Source organism: Pipistrellus kuhlii, unplaced genomic scaffold, assembly GCF_014108245.1.
Source record: "Pipistrellus kuhlii isolate mPipKuh1 unplaced genomic scaffold, mPipKuh1.p scaffold_m20_p_16, whole genome shotgun sequence".
Taxonomy (NCBI): Eukaryota; Metazoa; Chordata; class Mammalia; order Chiroptera; family Vespertilionidae; genus Pipistrellus; species Pipistrellus kuhlii.
The window spans coordinates 30,774,737-30,797,349 of NW_023425471.1; the positions used below are offsets into that span (position 1 = coordinate 30,774,737).

A 22,613-nucleotide genomic window follows, 5' to 3' on the forward strand; every position below is an offset into this window, starting at 1 on the left:
AGGAAGGGGATTGGCTCTGTGACTCAGAAATCTGCGGCTGGGGTGCCTGGAGTCTTGGTGTCTGTGGGTCTGCAGCTGTGGTCAGAGGTCTTTTACCGAGTGGCTGTAGGGTCCTGGTTTGAGGCCAGATTGGGTAGTGGCAAGGTTAGGATCCTAGTCTCAAGCAGTTCTGTTCTTCAATATGGCATGGTCTCTGTGCCTGCTCTGGCCACCCGTGGAGTGTTTGCGGTGGCAGCTGGGTTTTGCCATCTAAGACTGCCCATTTGACAGCCCCTTGGAAGATCTGCAGGATCTAACTGTCCCTAGCTGATACATACACACACCACACACACCCACACACTCCTCTATTGCTCCCTCACAGTCACACACTTTCCCTGCCTACCTTCTTGCTGGTCGCCATCTTGGCTCTCCAAAAGTGTTTTGTTTTATTGCTTATATTCTTTTGTAGGTGAAATTTGAAGCTCAGAAGAAAATTTTACGAAGACTAGAGTCTTACCTCCAAAAGTTCAACGGAGTCAAAGTGACAACAGCTGCACCCAAATCAGAGGGACTCTGTTTTCTTCTCCATCCTATTATACCCTCTGTAAGCACACACCTCCTGGTCAGTTGCTGGGGACCAGATCTTCTGCTAAGTGATTAGCATGAACTATTGTTTTGTTTTCTGTTTACAGTCATTCTGGGGTTGTAGGCACTGTCATTTTACAGATGAAGACATTGACAGATTAAGTAATTCACTCAAGGATACATATCTAGATGTGGCAGAACTAAGATTCACACTCAGGCATATCTGATGCAAAACCCACTTTCTAAACCACTACACTACTACCTCCTTGGGAAAATTCCAACTTTGGAAACCTAAAGAGGCCCGAGAGGCAAATTTAATTTATGGCAGAGGTTAGCAAACTATGGACCTTTTCCCATGTCTGTTGTATTGCTTGATTTTTGTAAATAAGGTTTTATTGGAACAGCTGACCTTTTTTAAAAAAATATATTTTATTGATTTTGTACAGAGAGGAAGGGAGAGAGAGAGAGCTAGAAACATCAATGAGAGAGTGTCATCGATCAGCTGCCTCCTGCACACCCCCCACCGAGGACATGCCCGCAACCCAGGTACATGCCCTTGACCAGAACCGAACCTGGGACCCTTCAGTCCCCAAGCCGACACTCTATCCATTGAGCCAAACTGGTCTCGGCTGAACTTCTCATTTATAAATTGTCTATGGCTGTTTTCACACTATAATGGCAGAGTTGAGTAGTTGTGATGGGAATCATGGCCTGCAAAGTCTAAAATTATTTACTATCTGGCTCTTCAATGCAAAAGTTTGCTGACTCCTGCTTTATGGCTAGGCTGGAACTCCTTTTTACTATGAAGTTTCTATAGAGGGTCTTGATCTCAGTCATGGACTATCCAAGCAAGCATCACTTAGTTGTCCTTATCCAGAGAACATTGTTTGATTCCCTGTATTGTTGCCCTCCTTGGTCTCATTTGACCCATTTTCCCTTTTCTGCTCTTCTGCCTCCTCTAGCCTGTCATCGATGGCTACCGAAATAAGTCCACTTTTTCTGTGAACCGAGGTCCAGATGGAAATCCGAAGACTGTGGGATACTACCTTGGAACTTGGAGAGGTCAGTCAATGGCCATGACTAGTAGACATAACAAACCAAGGACTGAGAGGAAGGGAATGGTACAGATAACAGTGTCAGTGAAAGTGTAGAGGAGTAGGAAATGCAGTGGTCTTAAAGGACTAGATCAAATTGGAAGTCTTTGATGCCAAATTTGATCACAAGGTTAATTTTGGATATTTTTTTGTGGGTAGTCATTATAATAATAGGAATCACAACCCTCATTCTTTCTCCCTCTAAAAGGAATATGCTTGAAACCTAGTATGTACTTAGTAAATGTTAATATTGCACCATGCCAGCACAGCCAAGGGTTTGGTGAGCCTGAGTGAGAGTTGGTGAAGGATGAAGAAAAAGACAGGCAAAGAGAATAAGCTGGGTCTTGCTGAGGCCACAGAACAGATCTAGACTGCAAAGCTGGTGCTTTATTTATAGTCAGAGGTAAACAAGGTAATTTACAATGTTCTTGTAAGTTTCCCTTGTTTTGGCAGCACTTGCTGGGCCTCCCACAGCCCATTAGCTATCCAGGAAAGATCTAGGGAGCAGTAGCAAGATCAAGCTTAATTATGCCTAGAGGACTGTGCCCTCCAAGCTGGGACTTGTTTGTAACTTTGGTCAGTCCAAGGCTTAACCCTAGAACCGCTCCCTCCATCTCGCCCTTCTTTTAATTTTAAGCTACTAATAATGGAAGTAAAACTTAAACATCAAGAACAAAGTTCTGATTATTAAAACATTAACAAAACAATGCCAATGCAAAACCTAGTAACAAAACAATGCAAATGCAAAACCCAGACATGGCTATTAATAAAACAGTGCTGCCGAAACCGGTTTGGCTCAGTGGATAGAGCATTGGTCTGCGGACTGAAGGGTCAAAGGTTCGATTCTGGTCAAGGGCATGTACATTTGGTTGCGGGCACATTCCCAGTAGGAGGTGTGCAGGAGGCAACTGGTCGATGATTCTCTCTCATTGATGTTTCTAGCTATCTATCCCTCTCCCTTCCTCTCTGTGAAAAATCAATAAAATATATTTTAAAAAATAAATAAATAAAAAATAAAACTGCCAATGCAACATAACAATAATAGAGAAATCAAACTACAGTAACATTTTTCTACTAAATGAAAGTTTCTTTTGTGGATTGACTCAAGAGTCCTTGGACTTGGCTGTGAAAGAGTTTGCAGAAGACTGGCAGCTAACGAATGCTAGCATGGCCAGAAACATGGTTGAGGGAGTAGCTTCCACTTCTCGCTTTTCTGCCATCTGCTGGGCCTCAGTTAACTTCTTCAGCTGACCCCATGTTGGCACCTCGGTCTCTTGCATAGCCTTCGTCATCTTCCTTTTCCGCTTTGCTGTCATCGGGGCAACTTTTAGTCTTTTGAACGATGGGACAAGGAGCCTCTTTGGGCCCATTGTGGTGACGTACATAACACTCTGGCACCCAAATTGGCTGTGCTGCTCCTTCTGGAAAGATACAAACGCAACCTCTTCCCCACATCATTACTGGATCTGGTCCAAACCATTGTCCAATTTGTGCATCCTTCCATCGGGCTAACCCTGCAAATGCTATTGTACAGGAGGTCCGATGCTTTTCGGCTGCTGTATGACCCTCTGTGTCGCAATTCAAAAAATTTAAAGTATAAAGAACATGACTGAGTTTGTTTTGAGGTGACACATAACATCCGTCTCCCCTTTCTGTTTTAATAATTGGATTTTAAGAGTACTATTTGCTCTTTCCACTATTGCTTGGCCTTGAGGGTTGTAAGGGATACCAGTTTTATGACAAATTTGATATTGCTGACAAAAATGTTGAAAAGCAGAACTAGTGTATGCGGGTCCATCGTCTGTCTTTAGCTCTAAGGGAGGACCTAGTACCGCAAAGGCAGCTAGGCAATGATTAATTACATGCTTGGCACTCCCTCCTGTTTGGGGAGTGGCAAAGATAGAGCGGGAACAGGTGTCTACATTGACATGCACCCATCTATGCTTACCAAATTCCTGTATGAGGGTGACTTCCATTTGCGAAATTTGATTAGGTTTAAGACCCCTAGGATTAACCCCCAATGATTGTACAGGGCAATGAATTACACACTGAGAGCATTCCTTAACAATTTGACGAGCTTGTCCCAAGAAATACAGAATTGTTTGTGTAAGGCAGCAGCATTTTGATGATGCAAAGCATCAGGGAGACCTGAATGAGATTGGATATGACCAGATTCACAAGCCGCAAATGTTGCCCCGCCTCTAGCTTAATTAAGAATGCAGGTGGCTACAGGCTTTTTGTAATTTTAAATTCTGCTGTTGGATTATAAGAAATATGTAGTTACTTCATTTTTCTCTTCTTAGAGGCCAAAACCTTCATAACATTTAAAGTATATTTATTAATTTTTATTTGATAAGGCTTTTCATGCAATTTCTAGTATATTAGGTCTGTTAAATTTAAAAAGATTTCCTTTAAAGAAGAGAGAATAAATTACTCCAGGCCCTTGGAGCTATCCAAGAATCATCTTTGTTAAAGCCTTGAAATTTTAACATTGAAAAAAACCATCAAACAAATGTTTATATATGATTTCTACATTATAATACTTCTTATAATTATCTTAAGATATCAATTAGATCTTAAACTAGTTTTTGCATAGAAAAATTTTGGTTGGGATCACAGAATTCCTTTTTTAATTAGACCAATAATAAGCAACTAAGTTTGAATTCCTAATTATTAGAGAAAACACATTTTATTTTCTCAAAAATAAGTTCTTATACTTTAGGCACTTAATTACCACAACTATATAATTTCTCCCAATTTAATTTGCACTTTGAACGTTTAAGCTGGCAAGTCAAATATACTTAGCATTTCCTAGATTAATAACATTTACATAATCAATTAGTAACTTCAATTCTGTCCTCCAGGTTTTTTATGAGGCAAATTTAAACTTTACTTTTTATTTGCCAGTAGCTCTGGAAAACCAGGTTTGGTTTATCCGAATGTAAATTACCACATTTTTCAAAGATGGTTCCTGGCAGGAAACTAGATTACTTGTGTGCTGCTACTGCTCTCTCATCAGCATTATCATCGTCATTATTTTGTGCTACTTTCTGTACTGGGAAGCAGTATCCTCCTTATTGAAATGTCTTTTATATTCACAGCCCCTTATCCCTGAAAACTAGAGCTTTCTCTGACAAATTGACCTTAAAAGAATAAATAGGGGAGGTGTTGGTGAAGAAAATCATAATGGCATATTTCTAAGACTTAATTCCATTATCCATTCCCAGATTCCCTTCTTGAACTTTGTATTGGCCCATTTTCAATAAATCCACTTGAAACACCATGATTTTATGTTAGTCACACTGTCTAATATCCATATGTCTTAAACTACAGTTTGTTAGGGCAGGCACTTGGCTCCCCCCACCACCTGTGCACAGAATTAAATGAGCATATGGCGTTATTGTTCTATTTTTTAGTAACAGGAAAAAAAATTCCACTGTATTTTATTTCCATTTTAAATTCTAAACAGAAAGTAGATGTTGTCATATAGCATGAAATAAAATATTGCATACTAGCTTCATTAAGAATGAGGTTCTTAATGGCTAGACTGGGAAACAGGTTTTCTCTAAAAAATGGCTTTGAGCTTGAAGTAGGTACTGTGCTTCTCCATATCTGTATATGCCTCTTTGAAGAAGGGAATTTGAGTTGCCAGACATTTTCTTTTAAATAATATTTTAGGTGAAAAAAACATATAAATGAAATTATTTTCCTTTCTGTAGACAGAAACATCGTCTGTGTGCGGTCTAACCATCTGAAAAACATCCCTGAGAAACACAGTCAAGTGGCCCAGGTAATAAGGAATTAGAGCTGGTTGGAGATGACCCAGGGATTTGCAGTCTGGAATAGCAGCCTCTCTGACATTTTAATAATAGAGCTGCTTCAGGGAGATGAGGCTCTGTTCTGAAAGCATACTTCTTAATGTGTAGAGAACATTGCTAGTGTTTCATTAAAGGAGGGTGGAAAGGAGGAGAGAAAACTGCATCAAATGTCAGACATCTGAGGAATTTTAATAGGAAATTCTTAGGAAAGAGAAGTATTGCTGAGGGCAGTATAGCAAGTTGCAGGTATCTGAAATATTTGAAAGGCTAGTATTTTCAGCAGAACAGAATTGAGAACTATGATTAAGAGATGTGGGGGTGGTGGTAAGGCGTTTCCATCAGGGGGGTGGCCTCTGAAATATTTGTATGTCCTTTTGTCATACACCCACTATTTACTGAGTGCCTATTATGTGTTGGGCACTGTGCTGGGTACTGGGGATCAAATGGACATGGTGCCTGCCCTCATGGAACTTAAAGCAAAAGTCCTACTCGTGATGACTAAACATAACTCCCAGCTAACATTCTTATTACCTGACTAGAGGCCCGGTGCACGAAATGTATGCATGGGGCAGGGGGGTATCCCTCAGCCCGGCCTGTTTCCTCTTGCAACCTGGGACCTCTCCTTCCTAACTTGCCTGCTTGCTCCTTACCTCTTGTTTCACCACTCCTTACTGCCCGCCTGCCCACTTCTTATTGCTTGGCTCGCTGTTCCTTAGTGCTGCCACAGAGGAAGGAGAGGCTCCCATCACCACACCACCACCACTGCTACACTCGCCAGCTGTGAGCCTGGCTTCTAGCTGAGCAGTGCTCCCACTGGGAGCGCACTGACCACCAGGGGGCAGGTTCTGCATTAAGCATCTGCCCCCTGGTGGTCAGTGCATGTCATAGTGACCAGTTGTTCCGCTGTAATGGTCGCTGGGCTTTTCTATATTTAGATAATTCTTATCAGCACCCAGCCTCTTAATAATTCAGGTTTCTGACACTTGAGTAATGCCTTCTGACAGAACACAACATGGCTTCCAAGATTTCCCTGCTAGGACACAGCTCCCTTGGTAAGATAGCCTTTAGAAATCTTCCTGCATGACCCTTGTCAGCTTGTTCTCCGATTCTCTTTAAGAATTATTGTAAACTCTTAACCTCTCCTCAAATTTCCTATCCCATTGCCTTTACCCTTGCACTTGGCAGAGGAGCATTCTTGTTTTTTTTCCCCTGGAAAATTAAGGCCATGGACAGTGTGGCTCAGTTGTTTGGGCATTGTCCTATGCACCAGGAGGTTGCCAGTTTGATTCCCTATTAAGGTATTGTGGGCTCGATCCCTAGTAGGGGTCATGCAGAAGGCAGCTGATCCATGTTGTTCTTTCACATTGATGTTTCTCTATATCCCTCTCCCTTCCTCTGTCTCTAAAAACCAATAAACTATTCTTAAGATAAATAAAATAAAAAATTAAGATTAAACTTATTTAAAAAAAAGAAAAGAAAATTAAGGGATGATAATGATAACTCCCTTAGCTGCTTCTCCTACCATCCACCAACTTTGCTGAAATTTTATCCCTCCTCCCTTCCCATCAGTGAAAGGCTATTGGTCCTTTCCCTATCTGATGCTCTCCTTCCTTGAAACACCAACATGAAATCATCTTCTCCTTTCTTAAGATCTTGCACCTTCATAATGTGCCTTCTTTCTCCTGTTTCATTATCTCCTTCCCCTCACCTCTATCTGCTCCTTTCTTTTAGTTCATAGACATGTTCAATATATATAATCTTTTCTTAATATGATGGTTCTTACTTCTGCCCCCAACACTCCCTGGAAATTGATCTCACCAAAGTCATCAGTGACCTCCATTTTGCCAAATCCAATGAAAACTTTCTAATCCTAACTTGCTCAGCTTTTCTCTGCCATTGGCACTACTTATTATTCTCACTTCCCTCCTGGAAGCACTGTTTTTGTTTGGTTTCTATGATAACATTTTCTGATGACTTTCCTCCTATCTCACTGGCTACTTCTTAGTTTTTCTCATGGAATCTTTTCCTCTTCTCCTTTCCCACTATAAGTTGGTGTCCCTTGGGCTCTGTCAACCTTCTTTTTTAATATATTGATGGGTGATGGTACCCAACTATAGCTGATGACTGGAATGACCACGGTAAATTGATAAGTTCTAAACTTATACAGTTGACCCTTGAATAATGTGGGGATCAGGGGCACTGACCAGCCTTGCAGTTGAAAATCTATGTATAAGTTTTGACTTCCCCAAAGTTAACTACTAATAGCCTACAGTTGACCAGAAGTCTTACTAATAACATAGTTATATATAGTATTATTATATACTGTATTATTATAATAAAGTAAACTAGAGAAAAGAAAAGGTTATTTTTAAAAAGCATAAGGTTTGTCTGTGAGGTTTTTTTTTTTTTCAAATTGTTGCAAATCTCCCCAAATTTTCCAATATATTTATTGCGAAAAACCTGAATATAAATGGACCAACACAGTTCAAACCTGTGTGGTTTAAGGGTCAATTGTATTGGCATTCCTGCTCCCTCTTGAGCTTTAGGAGGCTGCTGAACGTCCTCACCTAGCTGGCCTGCAGTGTTCTTCAAATCAGCATTGCTTTAGATCAAAGTTTCTCAACTTCCACAGTATTGGCATTTTGGGTTGGATAATTTTATTCTTGTTAATCCTCACCTGAGAATATTTTTTTCATTGATTTTTAGAGAGAGTAGAAGGCAGTGGGAGAGACAGAGAGAGAAACATTGATTGATTGCCTCCCACATGTGCATTGACTGGGGCCAGGGATCAAGCCTGCAACTGAGGTACGTGCCCTTGACTGGAATCGAACCTGCGACCCTTCAGTCAGAGGGTCAACATTCTATCCATTGAGTCAAATAAGCTAGGGTGGTTGGATAATTTTTTGTTGTGTGGGGCTGTAGGATGTTTAGCAGTATCCCTGACTTCTACCCATTACATGCTGTTAGTTGTGATAACCAAAAATGTTTCCAGATGTATTTTGGGGGACACAGTCACCTGTAGGTGAGAACCAGTATCCCTAAACTAAAGTTATATTCTTCCCTTTCCAGATGTGCTTCTTTTATTCTCACTTTATTAAATGGTAGCACCATGACTAGAAACATGTGTCAAGTCTCTTCTGTTCTATTATTATTTTTTGGCTTCTCTGTTCTAAACCCATTTCCTCCTCAGCCACATTTAATCATTCTCTAAGTCCTATAAGTTTTCCTTTCTAAAAATACTTTGACTTCATCCTCTTCTCTGTTTCCACTGCCATCATAACCATCACCACTCTAGTCCAAGCTACTATCCTCTCTTGCCTCCAAATTGGCTCCACTAATTCCAACCCTCTGCCTCCATGTCTCCACACTGCAGCCAGAGCCATCCTTAAAATGCAAGTGAGATCATACCATTCTCTTTCTTAAAATTCTGCAGCAGTTGCCCAATAGCTTTTGAAAAAATTAAATTGTTTATTTTATTTTAGAGAGAGGGGAGGAAGGGAGGGAGAAAGGGAGGGAGGGATGAAGAGAGGGAAGAAGAGGGAGAGAGGAGAGAGAGAGAGAGAGAGAGAGAGAGAGAGAGAGAGACAGACAGACACACACAGACAGACAGACATTGGTGTGAGAGAGAAATCTTATTCCTGCCTGAGGCTTTCCTCTTTCTAGAATGCCGTCAGTTTTCTTTGCCCGGTTTTTACTTATGCTCTAGCATTCAAAGCATCAGATTCTGTAGAAAATCTTATTTGACTCCTCATTCTCATTAGGGATTACTCTCTTTTGCACTCCTGTATCTCATTGCATATCTCCTGTTATAGCACTTGTTATACCATATTGCATTGTCATGTACTGGTGCTTCCCACAATGGATGTGGAGGTAGTAGCTGTGTATTATTTAACTTTGTAGCCTAGCAGTTAACACAGATTCAAACACATAATAGATGCTTATCAGTGAATGATTATAATTTGGTGAATGATTATCTCTTTGCAATATTTACCCAAGTTTCTAGCCCTTCCAGATTTTGTTGGGTAAATTTTTACCCTCCACATCTATCCAGTCGAATCCCTCTTCCCTGCAGAATTTGTTTTGGACCTAGGATCCAACCTAGTAGATACTTAAATACAGGCCAGATTCCCATTGAAATAATAACAGTATCAGATAGACAGACAGACAGACAGCATATGCTGTGCTGTTCTCAATTTGTTTGTACCTTCGTTTCCCTTCCCCTATTACTGGTCATGTCATTCCATTCCATTAAGATCACAGAGTTACCCTAGTCTGCCCCAGTTTGAGGTTTAAATATGTACTCTAGGCTTAACTCAGAATGTGAGTTTTATGGGAGCTGTCAGAGTACCAAGAATTAGAAAGTGGTCTTAAATATTATCAAAGAAATACAAGTACATAGTTTAAAATGTCAAATAATACTAATAGGTTAGAAAGGAAAAATGGTGCTCCTCTGTCCCACCCCTCTTACTCTTGAGTCTTGCTCCTGAGAAACAAAAGCCATTATTGTAGCTATGTCTTCTGGTGTTCATATTTCTAAATTGTACATTATTCTATTCTAATTTATCATGATTTGTCAAATTTACAGATTATATGTTGACTTCCAGTTATGACATGTAAGAATTTATCTCTCTTACTTTGTTTCTCCTATCTCCTAAACTACCTGTCTTCTATTTTTATAGCACAATTTTTGTTGAATTAATATTTAGTGTTTATATTGTTATGACTATGTAGATATTCACTCCTGAGCCAACTAGGTATATTAACATTTTGTTTTTCTTTATTGTACAAATTTTTCCTTAATTTTATATAATGGAAAATTAAAAATATATCAAAGTAGAGAATGGTATAATGAACCAAATATACCCATTACCAGCTTCAACAATTTATCAATATGTGTCCAATCTTATTTTCTCTACACTCTCATCTACTTTCTACCTTTGGATTCCTTTGAGGCAAATTCCAGACATCCTATATAACAAAGAGGTAATATGCAAATTGACCGTCACTCCAATACACAAGATGGCCAGCCCATGTGGTCAAAGATGGCCACCCTCATATGGACACAAGATGGCTGCCACAAGATGACCGGCAGGGGAGGGCAGTTGTGGGCAATCAGGCCGGCTGGGGAGGGCAATTGGGGGGTACCCAGGCCTGCAGGGGAGGGAAGTTGAGGGCAACCAGGCCAGCAGGGGAAGGCAGTTAGGGGCAGTTGGGCCAGCAGGGGAGATCAGTTGCGGGTGACCAGGTCATCAGGGGAGGGCAGTTGGGGATGACCAAGCCTGTAGAGAAAGGCAGTTAGGGGCAATCGGGCCAGCAGGGGAGGGCAGTTGGGGGTGACCAGGCCTACAGGGGAGGGCAGTTGGGGGCAGCTAGGCCTTCAGAGGAGGGCAGTTAGAGGCAACCAGGCCTGCAGGGGAGAGCAGTTAGGGGCAACCAGGTTTTTAGGGGAGGGCCTTTGGGGGTGACCAGGCCGGCAAGGGAGGGCAGTTAGGGGTAACCAGGCTGGCAGGGGAGCAGTTAGGCATCAATCAGGCTGGCAGAGGAGTGGTTAGGGGGTGATCAGGCTGGCAGGCAGAAGTGGTTAGGGGCAATCAGGAAGGCAGGCAGATGAACGGTTGGGAGCCAGTAGTCCTGGATTGTGAGAGGGATGTCCCAGATTGGAGAGGGTGCAGGCTGGGCTGAGGGACACCACACCCTTCTCCCCACCCCTTGCATGAATTTCACTCACCAATCCTCTAGTTATATTATAAAAAACTAGAGGCAGGGTGCATGAAATTTGCACAGAGGGTTGTCCTTCAGCCCAGCCTGCACCCTCTCCAATCTGGGATCCCTTTCACAGTCCAGGACTACTGGCTCCCAACTGCTTGCCCCCAACTGCCCCCTCCTCCTAGCCATCTTGTGGCAGCCATCTTGTGTCCACATGGGGGCAGCCATCTTGTGTTTTGGAGTGATGGTCAATTTGCATATTACTCTTTTATTAGATAGGATGTAAACACTGTACTTGAGTGTGAATTCTAAAAGAAAGGACTTAATTTTTAAATGTAACCCCATAGTAGAAATAAATATTTATCCCATAATATCATCAAACATCCAGTAAATGTTCAGATTTCATGTTGATTTATCTCATAAATGGTTTGATTTTATCTCATAAATGGTTTGATTTTTATAGTTGGTTTTTTCAAATCAGTAGACAGATTGTGTTTAATATGTCCCTTCAGTCTCTCTTAATTTGTGAGTAATCCCTCTTTATTTTTTGTCTTTGTAATTTATTTTTGAAGAAACTGTTTTATATTCCTCATTCTGGATTTTGCTGATTGAATCCCCATGATGTCACTTTTTACCCTGTCTCCTGTGTTTCGTATAAACTGGTGGATCTGGTGTGTTGATTAGATTTAGGTTGTTGTTTTTTTGTGTGATTGTTTTTGTGAATATGTGTCTCATGGGCTCTCTTTTGGTGATGTTAAGATTGAAGAGTGGATTCAGGTGTCATCAGCCTGTTCACAATCATTAAAAAGTTCCCTCAAACTTGTCACTTACTGGTTTTAGCAGTTATTAATAATCACTGTCTAGATCCATTATTTCATGAGGGTTTGCAATGCATTGATATTCTGAGTCTATCATGCCCTATTCATTTGTTTTGGTATCATTATGAACTCCTGGACTATTAATATAATTGATGTTTCAGTCTACGCAGGTACTATTTTTTGGTACTCAAATTGTTCTATCTTTGGCCATTTGGAACCTCTTTAAGTTGCCTCAGAGCCCTAGATGGCTCTGGTAGTTCTGGAATGATAATTCTAGCCCATCTAAGACTATTTTCTGCCTTAGACTTGCAGTCATCCATTTCTTTGAGGAATTCTTATCTCTTTTAGTGGAAAATTATATTTGAAGCTCAAAGTATGGGTGCTAGGGGGTGCTCATTTATATTGGGTTGGTCATATTTCAAAGACCTTTGTAGTAAACAGAGTTAGGGAATATTTATTTTATTTTATTTTATTTTATTGATTTTGTACAGAGAGGAAGGGAGAGAGATAGAGAGTTAGAAACATCGATGAGAGAGAGTCATCGATCAGCTGCCTCTTGCACACCCCCTACTGGGGATATGCCCGCAACCAAGGTACATGCCCTTGACTGGAATCGAACCCGGGACCCTTCAGTCTCCAAGCTGACGCTCTATCCATTGAACCAAACCGGTCTTGGTAAGAGTTAGGGAATATTTTTTAAAGAGGAAAATATATCATGAGTTCATAATGATATCAGATTAGTGAAATCAAATTTAGAATGGTAGTTTTTACTTAAAGCCTTTGCTTTTTCTTTTTTCTTTTTTAAAATATATTTTATTGTTTTTTTACAGAGAGGAAGGGAGAGAGATAGAGAGCTAGAAATGTCAATGAGAGAGAAACATAGACCAGCTGCCTCTTGCACACCCCCTTCCGGGGATGTGCCCACAACCAATGTACATACCCTTGACCGGAATCGAACCTGGGACCTTTCAGTTCACAGAGTGATGCTCTAGCACTGAGCCAAACCTGTTTCGGCAAGCCTTTGCTTATATATATATATATTTTTTTAAATGTGTATATTTAAAGAACTTTTTATTGATTTTGAGAGAGAGAGGAAGGGCGATGGATAGAGAGATAGAAACATTGAGGAGAGAGAAACATCTTGCACACCCCCTACTGGGGATCTAGCCTGCAACCAGGGATGTGCCTTGACTGGGAATCCAACCTGCAATATTTCAGTGCATGGGGTGACACCCAGCCAACTGAACCACACCAGCCAGGGCTGCTTTATATTTTTATTTCTTGTATCTCACAATAGAATTTTAGTTCTGACAAGATTACTTCAATTACTTTTTTATTTCATTCATGTATATAATTTCAGAATAACAGTACCAATATTATTACCAGAAAACGATTACTGGAAAGAGCTCAGGGTTTCTGTCCAGTGTCAAATTATTGTGCCTCTTGCAATAATTTTTTTTGTAGTTAAGACACTAATTTGATACTCGATACATAGGTGTTTTGTTTTCATTTTGCTTGTTTTCAAATTGTATGGGTTGATTTTTTTTTCTTTTCCATTTTGATTAAGTTTTGTTTTATAATTTAAAAAATATGTTTACATGGCTCCAAAGACAAATCTGCAAAATAAAGATTCATTTAAAGTGGTCTTCCATCTCTGTAGCCTTTATTGAGTTACAACCCTCCTTCTATGGGTTACAATTGTTATTCATTTTTGCTTATTTTAAGAAACAAAACCATATCTGTATTTCCCCTTTTCTTAGTGGGAAGGTAGCCTAATGTGGACACTGTTCTTCACCTTGTGTGTGTGTTTTTTTAAATTTTATTTTATTGATTTTTACAGAGAGGAAGGGTGAGGGATAGAGAGTTAGAACCATCAATGAGAGAGAAACATCGATTGGCCGCCTCCTGCATGCCCCCCACTAGGGATGTGCCCGCAACCAAGGTACATGCCCTTGACCTGAATCAAACCTCAGGCTGCATCCCCCCTGCCACCTGGTGTTCGGGGCTTGATGGGGACCTCAGGTTGTGGCGCACCCCCCCCCCCCCCCCCCAGGCAGGACTTGATGGGGAACCTCAAGCCACACCCCTTGCCTGGTAGAGTTTGACAGGGGACCTCAGGCCCCGCCCTCCACCCCAGCTTCTGGTCTGTAACCTGAGGCTACGCCTTCCATCTGGCTGAGCTTGACAGAGGACCTGAGACTGTGCTTCCCACCAGGCACTGGGCTGGGGGACCTGAGGCTGCGCCCGCGCCTGGAGAGGTTTGATGGGGTGGGGCCAGCTGGGTCTAGGTCTCACCCAATAAGGGTGGGGCTGGCCAGGTCTGGGTCTCCTGCTTTTTTGAAGTGTGTGCGCTGGTGAGCAGGGACTTGACTCTAGGTCTGCAGCGCACCCCCTACTCTGACAGGAGGCAGATTTTCATTTATATTTTACCAATTTTTTTTCATCTCTGTCACTTCTATTATAGAGAAAGGGCAAATAAGCAATATTAAAATATTTCCTCTATAGAGCGTCTGTCTGAGGACTGAAAGGTCCCAGGTTTGATTCCAGGCAAGGGCATGTACATTGGTTGCAGGCACATCCCTGGTGGGGTGTGCAGGAGGCAGCTGGTCGATGTGTCTCTCTCATCGATGTTTCTAGCTCTCTATCCCTCTCCTTCCTCTCTGTAAAAAAATCAATAAAATATATTTTTAAAATATTTCCTCTAATTAATTCCCACTTAATGTGTATGAATTTTGTGTACCAGACCACTAGTATATAGTATAACCTTAGGTTGTACATACAAATAAAATACCTTTCCTGTTCATTCATGCCTTCTTTCGATAATAATTATTGAGCAACTATTATGTGCCAGATACAACTCTAAGCTTTCCTGAAGCTTACTGTTTGGAAAATGTCCTTTTGTAAGGTGAAAGGGTAGGGATCATGTTTCATACATTACTTTATTAGTTTGCTAAGGCTTCCATAACAAAATACTACAAACTAGGTGGCTTAAACAGAAATTTATTTCTTCATAGTTCTAAAGGCAATGTCTGAGATCAAGATGTTGGAAATTTAGCTCAGCCAGTGTGGCTCAGTGGTTGAGAGTCTACCTATGAACCAGGAGGTCTTGGTTCAGTTACTAGTCAGGGCACATGCCTGGGTTGCATTACCTCCAAAGACATTATCTCCAAATGTAGTCACATTCTGAGGTACTGGGAGGACTTCAATGTGTGAATTGGAGGGGAGGATTACAATGCAGTCCATAACAATCACTCAGCATAAATAATCATCTTATAACTTGTTAGTTTTGCCTGTGTAATAATAGTGTTTTCTTCCTAGTACTACGAAGTATTCCTTCGACAGTCCCCATTGGAGCCCTGCCTTCAGTTTCATGAAGGTGGACACTGGCGTGAGCTCATAGTCCGCACCAATAGCCAAGGGCACACAATGGCCATCGTTACTTTCCATCCCCAGGAATTAAGTCAGGTGAGTCTCCCAGGATGATACTGGGCAGCTTCCATAGCAACCCCTACTACTACTATGCTGTCGTTGGCTTTTGGAAGTTTCAAAGCAGGTAACAGAAACTGCACATCACAGATATCCATGTGGGTTGTCAAGAGGGGTTGATAATGCTGGTAGGATTATCAAAACATGGAGACTGAGGCCAGGTTACCAAGTTAATTATCATGTAAGGACCCCTGAGTATTTTTTAGGAACCCTAAGTATTTTCATAAGAATTTTGCCCATGGAAGTTAGTAGGTGCTCTGCTAAATCCAAAAATCAATTCAATAGAGACTAGAGTATAATTAAAATTTCATAACCCAAATAATACTTTACATTTGTAATGCACTTGGAGCTTTCAAGCATTCACACGTTAAAGTATTCCTGTACTTGAGTGATCATCTTAACCCACTTGTGATGTACATGGGAGGAGAGGATTTGTCATCCTTATTTCACAAATGGGCAAAATAGAGGCCTAGAAGTACCCAAGGTTACAGAGCCAGGAAATAGCCATGCTAGGGTTTGAAGTCAAGTCATTAATTCTTGGCCTTTTAAAAAATATATATATTTTATTGATTTTTTACAGAGAGGAAGGGAGAGAGATAGAGACCTAGGAACGTCAATGAGAGATAAACATCGACCAGCTGCCTCTTGCACACCCCCTACTGGGGATGTGCCCGCAACCAATGCACATGCCCCTGACCGGAATCGAACCTGGGACCTTTCAGCCCGCAGACCGACGCTCTACCGCTGAGCCAAACCGGTTTCGGCTAATTCCTGGCCTTTTAACTCTATAGCTCCAACATAGTTGTTTGTGGTATATACTTGTGTTAAGCTAATGCTTAGACTCTCTGTAGTGATATAGGCATTTTAAAATATTCTGAACTCAAATAAAGGAGTTAGTTACCATGCTCATTCTCTTCCTAGCACTTTTCATTCTCCTATCTCTCATGTCTTCTGAGGTGGTGTTTGTGAGTGGTTGGGATGTTTGAGATGGAGAAGTATGAAGGGAATTGAAAGGTTACTGCTTCTTTGGGCTGGGACAAAAGCTTAGTTTAGCTCCTGTTTATAAGAATAACTCATACTTTCTTTAAAGGGGCTCGGAATAGAGAAAGTGTGTATCTATGTTATAGGATTTGTCAAAAGCCAGTAAGGAAAGCGATGCTTCTACTGAGATGTGAAATAACTTATTTTTTGTCCTATAGAACATTGCTTTATGCTAAGTGTTATTTATAATACAATTAGAGAAATGTGCCCTCTTGTGTGACCACTGCAGGGCTGATGATTGTTGAGCCAGGAGAGAAAACTTGTCAGAGAGATGAGTCTTTGCTTGATTCCTGATTTTGTGGTCTGGGCAGGAGGAGCTCTGTGTTCAGAAGGAAACTGTAAAGGAGTTTTTCATCAAAGGTCCAGGAGCAGGCTGTAACTTGACATCACTGTACTTCCAGGAAAGGTAAACCTGGGACAGCCAAACAAGCACGAGGCGGATGGCTTGCCATCATAGTCTGGGTTGGGGATTGCTGAGGCAGGGCTGCTGCTGATGGTGGATCAGGGCTAAATGGTATTGGCCCTTGTACAGCATGCAGGTCCAGGAACCGAGGCCAGACTGTAGATGAGAGAGTGTGTGCATGCTCCTCCATCGCATGAGAGGGGAACTCCTACAGAGCTCAGGGCCATGCCATAGAGCTTGTGCCTCCTAAATGAGATGCTAGGGCCTCCCTCTCCAACCAACCACTAGAGACAAAATGGTCTACAATTTTAAGGTGCTTTTTTCTTTCATTCTTTTCCAGCACCAGGACCCGCTGCAGCCATCAGCAGTCCCCCTTCCAGCTCCTTTTTGGGGAACCCCACATCTTTGAAGAGCTCTTGGGCTTGAAGGTCCGCATCTCTCCAGATGCCTTTTTCCAAATTAACACTGCTGGTGCAGAGATGCTCTATCGGACCATAGGGAAGCTGAGTGGAGTGAATTCTAACACCATCCTCCTTGATATCTGCTGTGGAACTGGCAAGTGGTAGCCCAGGGCCGAATCTACATGCTGCCTAGCTCCCAAACTCCATTCACCCAGCACACTAGGTCCCGGGTGGGGAGGTGATGGTGGTAGTGGTGCAGACATAAACTCATTAGTTTGAAGCCCTAAAATACCCTCCTCTCATTCTCTCTTACTTCCCTAGGTGTGATTGGTCTCTCTCTGGCTAAATATACCTCCCAGGTCCTTGGGATTGAGTTGGTGGAGCAGGCGGTAGAGGACGCCAGGTGGACTGCAGCCTTCAATGGTACACTGCTCACAGTCTGGGGAGAAATGAGCAGCTGCAGTTGTTTCTGTGCTGGAAAACGGTTACTTGGGGGGAAAGGGCATATACTGTATCCATGACCTGTGGGGAGAAAGGGAGGGTGTTCTGGAGTGATCAGAGTTGCGTCCTTATGGTTTTCTGAAAGAGATCCCAATAGCTAAATCTTTTTTTTTTTTTTTCCTATCTAGAGGTGGAGCCTGAGGGAAGAAATAAGCCTAACTGATAGCAGGGGAACTTGTCATAACTTTGGATCATATAGAAGAGCCTCTTGAAATTAGATTCTTGAGGCACCAGAACATAATACAATAGGTTCAAACTATTTTTACCAACAGAACATTTTCTCTGAACAAAATCTTATGCCAAATTGCAATATAGAAAATAGATCCCTTTGTCCCCCACATCACACCTTCATACAACTCTGATGTCTCTGTGTGAAAATCTTCAATAACAGAAGAGCACAAGGGTAAAAGTCAAGGTTCTCTTCTTGAGATAGATACTTATATGATGTGTGAGTCGCACAATTGTAAAATAACACTGTCTAGCCTCTTAAGCTGAAAGGCCTATTGAGATATTGCAAGGGAAAGCACATTGGAAAAATGAAGCAGGTCCAGAAGCATTTCTTTCATTGTTATTCAGAGGTATGCTGGATCCAAAGGAAGATGGCAGAGCCCTGGCTCCTGTACATTTCTATAAAGCTAAAGCTCCCTGTACCCCACTGTTGGGCATGAGTTTTCATTTATGTCATGTGGGTCTCTCTTCTGCAGGCATCACCAACTGTGAATTCTATGCTGGTCAAGCAGAGAAGATTTTGCCACAGCTGCTAAAGTCAAAGGAAAATGGGCAGTTAATTGTTGCTGTGGTAAACCCAGCCCGGGCAGGACTGCGTAAGGATGAATAGCTTTCCTGCTTAGAACTATTTGGATGTTCCCATGATGTTCCCTAGCTTTAGCCCCCTTCACACAGCATGTTAACGGTGCCCCCATTTGACTGGCTCTGAACTCTTTTTCTCTATTCCTCACCAGTTTTGGTGCTGGCCACTTGAGAGTTTGTGATAACCCAGATCATGATAGTTTAATATATATATATACACACACACACACACACACACACACACACACATATACATATATATATATATATATATATATATATTTTTTTTTTTTTTTTAATTTATTGATTTTTCACAGAGAGGAAGAGAGAGGGATAGAGAGTTAGAAACATCGATGAGAGAGAATCATTGATCAGCTGCCTCTTGCACACCCACTTCTGGGGATGTGCCGGGAACCAAGGTACATGCCCTTGACCAGAATCAAACCTGGGACCTTTTAGTCCGCAGGCCGACACTCTATCCACTGAGCCAAACCGGTTTTGGCGATAGTTTAATTCTATTAATAGCAATGTCTTTCTGCCTTCAGATTACCAGGTGGTTCAAGCCATTCGAAACTGCAGGGCCATCCGCACACTAGTTTTTATTTCCTGCAAGCCCTATGGTGAAACCACTAGGAACATCATTGAGTGAGTCTCGACATCTTTTTTAAGTTATTTTTTTCCTGATGATCAAAGTAATTCATGCTTATTTTGAGGAATTAGGAAAATATAGAGAAGTGTTAACAAACAGAAAAAAAGTGTCACTAAGTGTCAATTATAGGGTCCAGTCTTGGGTAAGGCAAGTGAAGCAACTCACTTCTGTGTATAACTTAAAGGATGCCCAAAATCTCAGTAATTGAGATACATTTTTAATGCCATATTTTCAAAAATAAAAATTAGTACACAAATCAATGATGAACAAAATATTAAGATTGTTTAGAAAGGTGATATTTACTCTTCTACTTGTTAAACCTTGCCTCATTCACCTTACACTAATCCTGGCTCTGGTTCCAATAAAACTTTATTGACAAATTAGGCAACCAGCCTTCAGGCCATAGTTTTCTAATTTGATTTTCCAAAATACTGCATAAAAATATTATGTGTCTTGATTACTGAGTTGTTTGTTTGTTTTTGGCATCCTATTAAATTTTGCACCCAAAGTGAATGCCTCTTCCTTCTGGCCCTGGTCAATTATTTTGATTGTTTGAAATGTTTTCTTCTTATAATCTCTCTCTCTTTTTCTCTCTCTCCCTTTCTCCTTCCTCTTTTTATATAAGTAATACAATTTATTTGTAATATTCAAACCACATAGGTGGGTATAAAGTGCATATGATATGATTAGATAAAAAAATGAGATTTAAAGGTAAATGAATTGAAGGGATTAAGCAAATTCAAACGAATGAAAAAATCACCCTCACAAACACATACAATAGTATGGTGATTACCAGAGGGAAGGGATTAGGAGAAGTAGAGGGGATAAATGGTGATGGAAGGAGACTTGCCTTGGGGTGGTGAACACACAGTACAATATACAGATGATGTGTTATAGAATCGTACACCTGAAACCTATATAATTTTATTAACTAATGTCACCCCAATAAATTCAATAAAAATAACTTAAAACTGAAAATAAAAGTAAATGAATTGAGCATTGAAGTCAGTGAGCCAGAAAAAAGAACAATAAACCTAGAGGAAACTGAAGGAATAAATCAACAATGTTAAAAAATATCCATAAATTAATTAACTACAAACCAAATCCTGTGGACTCACAAACAAGTAGGTATTATTGGAAAAATAAAATAAAATAGGTATATAAACCAAATCAAGAATATAAAGAACTAAAACATAAAAATATAGTCTTAAATGAGAAAATGAGCATAACTAGTAATAAGACATTTTAAAAAATGATCAGAAGTACTTTGTACAACTACTTGCAATGCATTTGAAATCCTAGATGGGTGATTTTCTGGGAAAATGCAATGGTTAATACTAATTCCAGAAGATAGAGTAAATCTAAATAGACCAGTAACCATGGAAACAAAATTGGGAAAGTTGTAAAAGAACTTCTACCCCAAATGATAGCATGAAGCCCATTTGTTTTCAGTCTTATTTCCTTGTCTATGTACTCTTACACATTTACTCTTCCATTTGTACTTTATTTTTATTATATTCTTTTTTTAAAAATATATTTTATTGATTTTGTACAGAGAGGAAGGGAGAGAGAGAGAGAGCTAGAAACATCGATGAGAGAGAGTCATCGATCAGCTGCCTCTTGCACACCCCCTACTGGAGATATGCCCGCAACCAAGGTACATGCCCTTGACCGGAATCGAACCCGGGTCCCTTCAGTCCCCAAGCCGACGCTCTATCCATTGAGCCAAACTGGTCTCGGCATTTTTATTATATTCTTTAATTTTAAAAAAAATATATGATAAAGGCAGCATTTCAAATCAATGGGGAAAAGATGGACTATTCAATAAATGACAGTGGACAACTGACAAGCCATGGTGAAAAGAAAAGTTGGATATGTGTCTCACACTGGATACCAGGATACATTATAAAGGAGTTAGAGATTTAAACGTAAAAAGGGAAAACCATAAGTGTACCCTAGGAAATCAAAGCATTTCTTTATTCTTGGAGTGCTGCAGCCCTTTCTAACTATGAATATTCAGAAGCCATATAATAAAAGGTTTTTAAATTTGAAGCACAGAGTATTTTGAATATGTCCAGATTGTTTTTTTCTTTTGTGCCTTGTGATTTTGGTTTTAAGGTATGTTAATAAGTGAAAGTAGCCAGGTGTGCAAAAATTGTTTATGTAATAGTAAATTATCTTTGTGAAAAAAAGGGCAAAGGATGAAGATAGTAGAGATTTGCATTTGTTTATATATGCATAGAGAAACTGAAGTTATATAAGAAACTGATGATAGTAGTTATCTCTAGTGGGGGAAAACTGCAGAGATGGGAGTCACAGGTGGGAAGGAGACTTTACAGTATATTTTTTATGTTATTTAACTTTCAAATAAAATGAAAATATTTACTGTGCAAAACAGGTTTTAAAATCCAATGATTAAGAGTAAACCTAGGATTCTGCTAACATTCATATTGCATAAAACAATAAACATAGCTTCAAAAAGGCAAGAAATATTTATTTTGAAAAGCCAGTAGATGCATATGGTAGAAAAAATTCAGTGAGTCTCTTTTTTACTTCTGACCCCTTGTCCTTCAGATATCACCACTCATACCAGTTTCTTGTATAGTCTACCAGATATTCTGTGACCTTACAAGTGTTTGTATGTGTGTGTATACACATACATGTATGTGTACCTACCATCCTTATCTGTTCAAAAAATAGAAACAGACTGTTAACACCGTCTGCACCATGCTTTTCAGTTAACAAAAGATTTTGGCATTTTTTCTACAGTGATGTAGACTCTGTATCAATACTTATAGGTCTACTTGATTTTTAAAATAGGCTATATAGTTTTTTTCCCTCAAAAAGTCCAAAACACATATGAAATTTTACTGAAAACAATAAAATACAGAAACACCAGATTCTCAATTTAAAGTAAAATTGACAGCATTTTCCATAACTTTCCTAGTACTGCACCATTCTTATCACTATTAAAAAATGAAACCAAGTTCCAGATCTGAAATAATTAATGAACTTGCTTGTAAACATTCTTCTCACAAATATGTCATTTAACCAGTCCCTTACTAATGAATTTTAAGGTTGTTTGTTCTCTATTTTTTACCACCCTTTTTCAGTGAATATTCTTGTACATATATATCTTTGCACATATGTGGAATATTATGTTTATGTGATGAATAAGTAAGTGTATGTGATAGTATTATAAGTATTATATTAAATAAATCCATGATGTGGAATTACCAGGTTAAAGGATCTATATACTCTTAACATTTCTATGTGTTTTATTCCCCCCTTTTCATTAAATTTATTGGGGTGACGGTTAATA

General features: G+C 40.2%; 1 protein-coding gene across 4 annotated transcripts in view; it reads left to right on the plus strand.

Moving 5' to 3' along the window:
* Positions 1-22,613, plus strand: part of TRMT2B (tRNA methyltransferase 2 homolog B) — a 59,923-nt gene that overhangs the window by 21,320 nt on the left and 15,990 nt on the right. For all 4 annotated transcript variants that reach the window (XM_045582425.1, XM_045582426.1, XM_045582424.1 and 1 more), the window contains 9 exons: positions 449-583; positions 1,527-1,626; positions 5,378-5,448; positions 15,319-15,465; positions 16,839-16,933; positions 17,271-17,485; positions 17,653-17,754; positions 18,537-18,656; positions 19,188-19,287. In XM_045582425.1, the coding sequence (XP_045438381.1) occupies positions 449-583; positions 1,527-1,626; positions 5,378-5,448; positions 15,319-15,465; positions 16,839-16,933; positions 17,271-17,485; positions 17,653-17,754; positions 18,537-18,656; positions 19,188-19,287 (1,085 nt within the window). The remainder of the gene's footprint in view (positions 1-448; positions 584-1,526; positions 1,627-5,377; positions 5,449-15,318; positions 15,466-16,838; positions 16,934-17,270; positions 17,486-17,652; positions 17,755-18,536; positions 18,657-19,187; positions 19,288-22,613) is intronic.